Source organism: Rhinatrema bivittatum, chromosome 7 (genome assembly GCF_901001135.1).
Source record: "Rhinatrema bivittatum chromosome 7, aRhiBiv1.1, whole genome shotgun sequence".
NCBI lineage: Eukaryota > Metazoa > Chordata > Amphibia > Gymnophiona > Rhinatrematidae > Rhinatrema > Rhinatrema bivittatum.
Window position 1 is genome coordinate 187,067,873 of NC_042621.1, and position 11,210 is coordinate 187,079,082.

General features: G+C 38.7%; 1 protein-coding gene across 5 annotated transcripts in view; it reads left to right on the plus strand.

Annotated features, from left to right (window-relative positions):
• ARHGAP22 (Rho GTPase activating protein 22) overlaps positions 1-5,710 on the plus strand; it is a 365,766-nt gene extending 360,056 nt beyond the window's left edge. For all 5 annotated transcript variants that reach the window (XM_029609627.1, XM_029609628.1, XM_029609629.1 and 2 more), the window contains one exon: positions 703-5,710. In XM_029609627.1, coding sequence (XP_029465487.1) covers positions 703-931 — 229 coding nt within the window. In that variant the 3' untranslated portion in view covers positions 932-5,710. The remainder of the gene's footprint in view (positions 1-702) is intronic.
• The last annotated feature ends 5,500 nt before the right edge of the window (positions 5,711-11,210 follow it).

The following is an 11,210-nucleotide window of genomic DNA, read 5'->3' on the forward strand; positions in this document are numbered from 1 at the left end:
AATTGATAATGAAAACATGTATCAATAAATCTATCTGTTTAATTGCTATATTAGTCAACAGATTGTTTAATGGATGTTAATTGAGTATAAGTCTTGAAGAAAACTGGAATATTTGTAGGTTGTGATACTTTTATGAGATTGATGTAAAAATTATGAGTGTTTGATATCATGTAGATCCCCTCTTCAAGATATGACTGTAAGGCTGCTAGAAGAATGCATTTACAGCTAGAGATATTCTCTAGTCCCACATCATTCTCTTGATTGGTCCAATGAAAGGTATCGCTATCTAGAAAGATTTCAGTGACTGGTAATATAGTATTGATATATTGCTTAGTTAATTGAGAAATTTAGAGTTGGTTAGTTGATGAATTTATAAATGAAAATGATTAATTTGATACATACAAAATTTAAATTGCTGGGTCAATGAATTACTGCATCAGTGTGGCAAGTCATTAAGAGTCAATTTATTGATTCATGATTTGAAGAGTTAACAGATTGAATAATGTATGTGGTTAATTAATGCATGGATTACTTGATAGGGTTGGTTGATTTTTTAAAACATATTTAAAAGTAATACTTTATCGTACGAAATTTTGCTTCATTTGGAAAACCTTCATTATATAACTAGTCTTATTTTAAAATCATATTATTTTTCTGAATAGAGATGTAAATGTTTGTGTTTTATTTTTCTTGGCTTTTAAGGCTTGAAGACACAAGTACTGAGCTACGAGTCAAAGTGCATAGAATGGAAGGTGCAATGGACCAAGAAAGAAAAAAATATGCCATGCTGGAAATCAAACTCAGGAATTCAGAACGAGCCAGAGAAGATGCTGAAAAACGAAATCAGCTCCTCCAAAAGGAAATGGAAGAGTTCTTCTCAACACTGGGAAACTTATCAATTGGAACTAGAGGATCTAAAGCTGAAAAGTAAAAATTAAAATGGTGAAGAACATTGTAGGGCACTGTTTTTTTTTTAATTTAATGACCATTTATGCAATTTCTTATCATCTGCTCATGTATCATGAGCACCTAGTGAAAGTCTATGCTGTTAAGAATTTTGCAGAATTTTCTTAGTTTACAGACACTGGGATATATAAGGCACATCAGAAAGATGGATGGCTTCTAAAGACAGGACTTGACAATTCTACACTGTATTTCCAAAAGCAAGGGACCATTAATAACAAGATATGAAGTTACTGTACTTGAGTGGATCTCAGTTTTACTGTTCTAGACATTACAGTCCTACAAATAAAGGCAGCCTGGAATCTGAAACCATATGGTCAATCCTTTGGTATATCAGTAATTGTTAAGAACAAAAAATAAATTTCATCAGTACATCTTGTCACATAATTTTTGAAGACAAACTTAATACTTTGAGTTATTTATTAAAGCAAACCCAGTCCTTCTGGAAAAGATGTATTATTTTTTAAGTTAGTGATGCCAGGTGTTTCATCTACTTAAAAAAAAAAAAGCAGTTTTATTAGCATTTCAGACGAATTCCCAACAGTGCATGGAAGACGACCACCAAATACTCACTTCTTCCAGCTATTCTTAATTTCATGTGTCAGGGATTTAGTGGAGCTAATATGAGCAGAAGGACAAAAGAAGAACAACCTATGCAGGATACCAAGAATAGCACAAAAATGTGAGATGACAACTCCTATATGCTTATAACAGGGAACTTTATCAAAATACAGTTGATTAGAGTTGTGTTTAATTATATCATGCTCTTTACCTGACTCAAGATTACTAACTTGTTGGTAATTCTTTCATGTGAAAGTTTACTTTAAATTAAATCTGTTTTAAAACATATTTTACTGAAATATTTTCTGTAAAGTCCACACAATGGTATTGTTTCCAAAAATATTTTCTGAAAGCTACTATGCAAAACAGGAAAATAGATCTCTCCATGTTTTCTATGAATCAGCATTTGCACACTTCCTTGTTACAATAGTAGCACTAATAAAATAGTGATTGATTTACCCAATTTGAGACCAGAACAAAGGCCAGGGCAAATAGTTACTCTGAAAGGCCAATGAACAAAAAAAAACTATTCAAGGCTGAAAAAGGGTCTGTGAAAGAGTCCAAAAAGCAAATAAATTATCGATAATGAGAATATAATAAAGTATTTGGGATCTGTCTGGCCCCGAGCCTGTAGAATGCATTAGCTGATAAATTGCCTCACGATACTGTGTAGGAGCCTGATTATCTCTTTACAGCATATAAAGTCACTCAGATATTGTCAGTCTCCCTTAAATGAAAGACAGGGAGATTGCACTGAGTATATGTGGGCCATGTCATCAGAATGAACTAAGGCCATGAAGCCAAAAATGCTTGCTGATATTTCAATCACCATTCCACCTTTTTTACCTATTTTCTGAAACACTTATTTGCCCCAGCTCCACAGAATCCAATGAAGAAAACATTTCTTCAGGGCAAACATTATCATTAGTGACTTTGGATGGTATAAGGCATCATGTTGTGCAGTATTTACAAGCACATATATATGCAAACTTCATTTCTACCATCTGCATTTAATAAGGATCCTATCTGGTCATAATAAAATAACACCATATTCAGATGGGTAAGCATTCCTTTCCATGAATTTTAGGAAGCTCCACTCCACTTTTCAATGCTAGAAATGGCCTGACACCTCTGATATACTTAAGGCATGGCAAAGTAGCATTGGAAAAATAGAGACAAGATGAAGAGGTTCCCTATATGTCTCTACACGGCATTCCATGGGGACCTTGAAAAAATAGAATAAAGCATTTTCACAACAGGCTAACAATGCAAATAATCTTTAATATTTAAAATCTCATCAGTTATGGTATAACAGTAACACACCTTTCAAACAGCTCTTAGTTGAAGAATTGGGACACCACATGAGCTCTTTGGGATGCTACAACTACATCAGTCCCTTCCCCAGTCCTCAGCTTCTTCCTCACTGTCCATCTCTTCTGCCTCCACAGTCACTTTCTCTAACTAGGGAAGATGATAAAACCAAATATTGTATAACAATCCACCATACACAATGAATTGACTTTTACTAGTGTTAAAACAAGGAAGCCTCCAGTATGGTTTACTGAATGAAATCAGCTTTACAGCAACCTAAAGGCACACTTGATCAGGGACATGGTAGAACAATGGCATATTTGTACCAATCTCCAGAGATAGAAGAAAGGGAGTTAGCAACCAGGCCAGAGTGTAGCCATTATCACCTACAAGCACACTATGAAGAAGTGATATAAAGAATTAATTAGTGTCACTGAAGACTACAATGATTCAAGCACATACTTAGTACAATTCCATCTCCTGGATCCCAAACACATTTAGTCATGGAGATAGCTCTGTCTTTACATACGGACATCATGGCAGGAACAAAGAACCTTAACCACTATATCCAAGCAGTAGCCACAGCACGTCTTAACATTCATATTGCGGTACTTTTTGTGGTTCCAGTAGATGTTTTTCTGGCTCCCTGGAGGAACCAAATCCATATGAGTGCAATCAGTAATAACCTCTTTGTACCTCCCTCCTCTCCCACTGACTTCAGGGATCCTGGATACATACAGGCATTTAGGCATGTGTGACCTATAGAAAAGAGTTGACACATCTCCTGGAGGAGACAGATAATGCAGGACAGTAATCACTTTCACCTCAACAGACAGGTTTTGAGGGTAATCATGCAATGTTCATGCAATGTCTCACACAGGTGGAAAAAGAGAGATCTGGTCAGCCAAAACTATTCGGGTGCTCCCTCTCAGTCAGCTGCTCTAAATCTTTACTGGCATGAAATATTCTGCTGCACATATCTCATGGAATATGCATAAAAATGTAAATGCTCTTTTACAGCCATAGAGGTCTACTTACCCATCGTAGACCAAGTTGGAATGAAAGCATGAACTCTTTTTACCCTTTTAATATAGGCTGTAATTAATTATGAAGAATGAGTATAGGATATTTTTCAGCTATCACACTCAGTTAAACTGAACCTAGATATGGAGATTTTATGAATAGGAGGCAGAGAACCGCAAGCACATCATGTTTGTTTCCAATCCCCAATGAAGAATACGAAACTTGTATCGCATCAGGCTGGACTGAATTTTGAATTAGCACACTGTGGATTCTTAAAAAACTTATAAAAGATAAGTCCCTATTGAACATGCTCATTTTATTTGCAATATTAAAAATTTAATCTCAAAAAATGTGATTGGGAGACCGATGATAATAAAGATTGGATCAAAAGTTATTATATTTTATTTATTTATTTATTTATTTGATGAGTTTTATATACCGTCATTCGGTAGAGCTATCATAACGGTTTACAAAGTGAACATTTTTCTTAGCAGTTTTGCAACAGTATAACAATGTGAACATTTACAGAAATAAATATATCAAGTCCAGTAAGCATTATTAGGTTGGATGAGGAGGGTAAGCATGTTTAGTTGGAGATTATAGCTGAGAGTTCATTTGAGAATTGGTATGATCAGATGAATGAGGGTCAGTGTAGAATTTGCGAAACAATAGTGTTGTTAGGTCTTTTTTGAATGTTTTTAGGTTGTGCTGGGTTCTCAGATCTTCAGGTAGTGTGTTCCAAAGTTTGGGGGAGGCGATGGAGAAGGCTCTCTCTCTTGTTGTTGCCAGATGCGCATCTTTGATGGTGGGGATGTTTAAGTAACCTGAGTTATTAGAGCATAAGTTTCTTGAGGGGTTTTGAGGAGTTATGTTCAGGGTGTTTAGACCTTGATGATCATTGTTTAGAATTTTGTGAATGATGGTCATTGATTTGTAGGCAATACGTGCAGTATTAGGGAGCCAGTGAAGTGAGGTCAATATGGGCGTTATGTGGTCACGTCTTTCAAGCAGAGTTGCAATGCTTTTTTGACTCCGCTATTATCTAATTATATGAAGGTCTCCATATCTCATTTATGTAACATAGTGGCTTTTTAGTACATTGTATATTTTCTGCTATGTCAAATGACCACTTTCTTCAGTTCAGCTGGTCTTTCCAGACTTATAGCAACATAAGTGTTGTGACCATTATAGTACTGTTTCTTTAAAAGTAGTGAGAAACTGTTCAGAACTGGACTTTTTTTTCCAATGGAATCAGATTAGTTAAAAGGAAAAGAGGTGATATGGGCCTGCTCCTACGATTTCCTATGGGAGAAAGAAAATGACCTCCTATAGAAAATTATGGGGGCTATGTGGGTAAGAGAGAGTCCGGATGTACATTTGCCCTGAGCAGGAGCAAATGTATTCTGGGTAGAAGCCTCAAGGAGAAGAAAAGTTGTTTATATTTAAGTGTGCGAAGAGTACTTTGGGTGCAGAGCTAGAGGCATAGTGGAGCCTAAGGACGAGGAGTAAAGGTGGGCTCTGCCTCCTGTACACTTTGAATATTTTTTCAGCCTCTTTAAAATAGGTTTTGGAGTATTTCAAAACTGCACAAAAAAGAGATGAACATCTTTTAGGACTAGATATTTTGGAAGGAAAACAATACTTGGCGGCCAGCAGAGACCCAAGTCTCTGGTGAATCAAGTTATGGTGTATAGATAAATGAACGGTTGCTTAAACCCCCGACCCAGGAACAGATTTAGGATTTTTCTGCTTGTAGGCACTTTTGGTGATTTCATTCCCCCATCTTCTGTAAGGATCTGCTTCAGGATAATAATAAAAAAAAAAAAAGGGGCTGTTCTACGCTGGATAAGCTTCAGCAGAGCTGAAAGGCAGCGAATCTTAGCCAGCTTGCTGCCCCTAAATGTTTGCTGCCCTAGGCACAAACATACTGGGTGCCTATTGACAAATCCAGGGCTGCCCCCACCCCACCAAAATAAAATATGAATAGCCCCCATTTATTATTTTACTTTCAAACCTTTCATTGTTGAGGAGATATTAATTATTTTAAACTATTTGAAAGCGCCTTCTGAGCAGGTCTCACAATTTCAAATCTAAGTAGCCAGGAGCCCTGTTGTGCTGATCTTCATCAATATCCCATGCAGATCTCACACGGTTACATGCAGAACATGAATGTAAAATGAACTAAAGGAAAATACAATTTCTACAAAAAGGAGGCCTGGCCGTAACTGAAAGGATGCCCAACTATTATTCCGAAAAGTCTAAAAGTCCATTATAACAAAACCAGAACAGTGATCTAGGAATAAGGCCCAAACATTAGAGGAAAAGGAATACGCATTGTTTGATGTCTCCGATACTGCTGCTTTAAAGTATTCAGATTGTTGCAGGCAGAATACCATCCAGCTCTTGTTTGAATTGAGTGCTATTACACGCTAAAAGTTGAATACGATTAATAAGGACTTATAAGGCAAGTCCAAGCACATTTACTGCTCTAAGCTTTGATAGGTGAAATTCAGTACTGCAGCCAGTCCCTGCTATTCTATTTCTTAAGATGTTCTGATGGAGAAAATTTGAGACATACCTTACAACTGAAGGAAATGCTCACGTACACCTGCCAGGAAAGAACAGTACAAAGCTAGCTATTGTCTAAACACTGCTTTAAAAAAAACGAGATTTATATTGTTAGAGCCCATTGATCAGAAACAACGGTCATTAAACAACCAAAATGTAAAGTGATACTTTTTTCATTGGACTAACTCAAGACATTTCTTGACTGGCTTTTGGAAGCTCAGCTCCCTTCATGGGGGTCAAAACAAAATTGAGAACGTCAAAGGAAAATATGACATTGCCTGAACAAAGTGAATCAAGGTGTCCAATAAAAAGGATCACCTTATATATATTTTTTAACACTCATTTGTTCCACATACGTGTGGACTAACACGGCAACTAGAGACTACTCTATCCAAGACTATATTGGTGAAATTCACCAAAGAGGATACTTTTGTTGAAGAAAAGTATGGATTCTACAAGAAAGCACTCTTTTGGCAGCTGGTATGCCACTCCATAGAGAATTTGTTTAAATAACTAAATGAGCCCCTGATATATGGGATTTATGGATACTAATAATACAGAACTGGAGAACAGGAACCAGGATTTCCTAATTTCCAGTTATAGCTTTGCCACTGATACTGTGCGTGACTAAGGGGGTCATTTTCCAAGCGGATCGCACGCGAAAAGTCCCTTTTCGCGTGCGATAGCTAAATCGGGGCGGAGTCGGGGCGGTGTCAGAACCAGAAGGGGAGGGGTCAGGGCGGCACCAGGGCAAACACGGCGGAGACATCGCTGGTGGCGAAAAGGTAAGAACCCTTATTGCCGCCAGTAATGTGCCCAATAGCACCACCTTTCACGGTGGCGCTATTGGTTTGCGAAAGCCGGCAGCAACAGCACCATGGTGGTGCGATCGCTGCCGGTTTTCGCAGGCCCACCCCCCGCTTCGCCCCCGCCCCCCAGTACTGCGCGATTCAGAAAGGCCTGCGACGTTAGAAAATCCAGGCCTAAGGGTAAGTAATTTTGTGTAAACAGAACAAGAGAAGTTCACCGCAATGCAGAATAAAAATTTAAAATACCAACCTTTTTACCCTGGGCCTATTAGACTTTTAGAGTCTCGGCCAACAGACCGGAAAGGTCTGAACCCCCAACATGCATTTCACTACAATGCTGATTCTGCACTGCGGCAACCTGTTCTCTTTGGATTGTATCCATGAGACAACTATACTAGGACTATCACATTTTGATTTGGCAACTTCAGACAGGTTACTTGCTCTCACTGTGCCTCAGTTTATGCATCTGTATTTGTTTAAAGATATTGTGAATGCAATAACTGTAAACTCTTTTGCACTCCAGTATTCTATAAATCCCAAACTAATTATTATTTTTATTATTTAAAGTCAATGTACCTTTGTTGTGAGTCACAGTGTGCTGCTGCTATTTCACCCCATGTAATATAAAAATTAATCTCCTGGAGATGATAAAAGCACTTAATTCAGTGTACTGATAAGATGGTGCATAGATGTATGATATTGAGGCACCCTTCCCTCTGCCACTTATCATAGGACAGGTACATTGTTGAAAGCATTTCTGCCATATTGGTAGTTGTAAAGTGTTTTGAGAAAGAAGCTGTACAAAATAAAACTGGACACTACATTTTCATGTTCTGTTGTTTTTACTGTTGCACTTTGTTTAAAGAGACTTCTTTGTTTTCAATACAACTGACAACTATTTACTTTTATTGGGTAGTGCCATTTTCTTGTACAAATGAATTATTCTTTCCCCGCAGACACTTAGTACACTGCCTTTTAGAGATTATTTGCCTGTAGCAAGCGGCTAGAAAAAGCCATTAGTGTATGGGAGCCATTATATTCTCAGCTGTGTAAACTTGTTTATTGTGTGGTACTGTATATTTGAAAAGGAACAGTGAGGGTTTTTTTTCCTCACAAAGCAAACATAGCATCTAGAAGTACACTTTTGACATTTAAAACAAGTGTGGAAACGTGTGCTCCACAGACTACACAATTTTCAAAGGCATTCTTTACATTAAAGTGTCTACCTTTTTGATATAGTTTGAAAAATATCTTTTTCCGCTCTTATTTGTGCATAACTCTCAAATATCAAACTTCATTCAAACAGAAACACAGAAACATGATGGCACAAAAAGACCATGTGGCCTTACTTAGTCTGCTCTTTCACACCAACTGCTGAGTTCTACAGTCTCTGCCACTTCCACAGTGATGACCTGAGCTTGTCCCATGCTTTCTGGAATTAAGATACTGTCCTAGGTCAGATCAAGGTCCATCAAGCCCAGCTGTGGCCAGTCCGAGTCACAAGTACCCAGCAGATTCCATGAAGTAGATTTATTTATTGTTACTCACTCTCAAGGATAGCAATAGCTTTTTCTAATCTACCTGGCTAATAATGTTTTATGGACGTTTCCTTCAGGAACATGTCCAAACCTCTTTTAAACCTTACAATACCAGAGACCATGACTATGTTCTCTAGCAATAGATTCCACCTTCATTGGGATGCTGTTCCATGCAACTTCCACGCTATTTGTAAATAAATATTTCCTTAGATTACACTTGTCTACTCCCTTTCACCCTCATCCCATGACCCCTTGTTGCAGAGCATTCTCACCATTGAAAGAGGCTCACTTTCTGTGCATTGATATATTGAAGGTTTTTACATGTCTCTGTCTCTCCAATCCCACTTGTTCTGTAGGGTATACATGTTTAGATCTTTAAGTGTGTCCCCATACACCACAGTAAAGAGCTCTGACCATTGTAGTAGCTCCCTTCAGGATCAACACCATCTGGTTTATATGCATTCACTGGCTTCTCTGTTAATACTAGGTTCGAAGAAGATGGATGAATAAGACCTGCCCATAAGGTTGTTTTTTTTTCCTTTTTATAAAATTCCTAAAAATGGAAGAAAAATAGATAGCACAAATCTGTGAATTGCAGACTGGTACCACAAATACGGGCTGAATCAAAGTAAATTGGGAAGAAAATAAAACGAAGCTGTTTATCCAAAAATAGAGATCTTCGTAGTCAGCAAGATAAATCAGCCATAACTAGTGAGTGACATCATCCAATAACACTGACATGAACCCAGCTCTCAAAGAGTGCAGAAGTCTTTCAGAGCATGTTCAGCAGTTCCCACATGCAGTCGCTGCCTTATGAGCCCCTCAATCTCTTTCAGAGCTTTTAGCTTAACTTCAGTAGTTGACTCTTCAGAGAGGCAGGAAATAAATGCATGCCTGATTTATACTTCGAAGAAACCTCATCATAGGTAAAAAAATACTTTGCTTTGTCCATCAACCATGACCAGTGGGGAGTCGCAATATGAGAATTGCCTTTCAGACAACCTGGACGCCACAGAAAACCTGGACGCCACTATTGGAGAGTGGACTATTTAGTGACCAGGCTGTGCAGAATGGCTTGTCAAAAGTACCGTCTCTTCGGGACATGAAGGTATGGATTGACAAACATGTAGCAGCTTTGCATATGCTCTCATTAAAGGTGGTCCTCAGATTAGCCACTGAAGTTGCCATGGATCTCACTGATCTGTAAGCCAATCTGTGTATAACACTTACTATTCAGTTTGCTAGCCAATAGGAAAGAGTTCTTTGGCCACTGACCTTCCCAACCTGTTAGGGTCAAAGTACACAAACAGCTAACAAACAACGCTGAGGCTGAGTCCTCTGTAAGTAATAGACTAGGGCTTTCTTACAGTCCAGGGAGTGAAAAACCAATTCTCCTTTGTATTCATGCGGTTTCAGAAAGAACACAGGCAGCATAATCATTTGGTTGATGTGAAATGCAAGTATTACATTCAGTTGAAATTTTGAGTGAGTGCATAGAACTCCATTGTGAAAAAACTGAAAGTATGGCAAATAAAAGAACAAAGCCGGTGCCAAAGGGATGACCGCAAGGAACACCTTCTCACAGGTGAGAAACATCAAGTCCACCAACTTAAGAGGTTCAAAGAGAGATTTCAAGTGTTGAGCCAAGATCACATTGAGATCCCATATCACTAGTGGTTTGCTGAAAAGTGACTGGCATACCACAGTCCCTTCATGAACTATGGCAATAAAGATTGAGTGAGACAGGAGATCCGTCCCCCCGCTGATAAGCCACAATGACACCAAAGTGTACTTTGACTGAAGAGGTGCTGAAGTCTGAAGACGAGGAAGAAGATTGGGTTGTGCATCCATTTGAAATGAAATGGAAACAAACTAATTCATAATATTTTAAAAATGAAATGAAAGAAAAACCAATGAGATTTTGTAGTTTTGTTATTTTTAAGAAGAGAAAAATAACTTGGGTCACCCCCAAGAATTGCTGGGATCAGAAACCTCACCCGATCCCATTTATCACATCTGTGGGAGGTACTGTTGACATGGCCTGCATGGGCCTAGGACTGGCACTAATGCCCAGCCTGAGGCCTGGTCCCATCATCGAGGATGAGGCATTGACCAAGATCTTAGCCAGATACCAGGGCCCAACCTGAAAATGGGGTCCATTGCTGATACTGAGGCCTTGGGCCAGGGCCAGGCCCAATGCAGAACCCTCAGGCCATGTCCTGTCACCAATACCTCAGCTTTGGTCTAGGTCCAAGACCAGATCTGATGCTGGTGTCCCATCACTGAGGCCTCAGTCTAGGACTAGGCTCAGGCCCATACATCAAAATGGTGCCCTCCCCTCAGGAGGAAGGTGCCAGAGTGAGGCCACTCTAGTGTATCATACAAGCAGGAGGCATCATTTAAAGAGGACATCAGACAAAAGAGGATGTATGGAGGA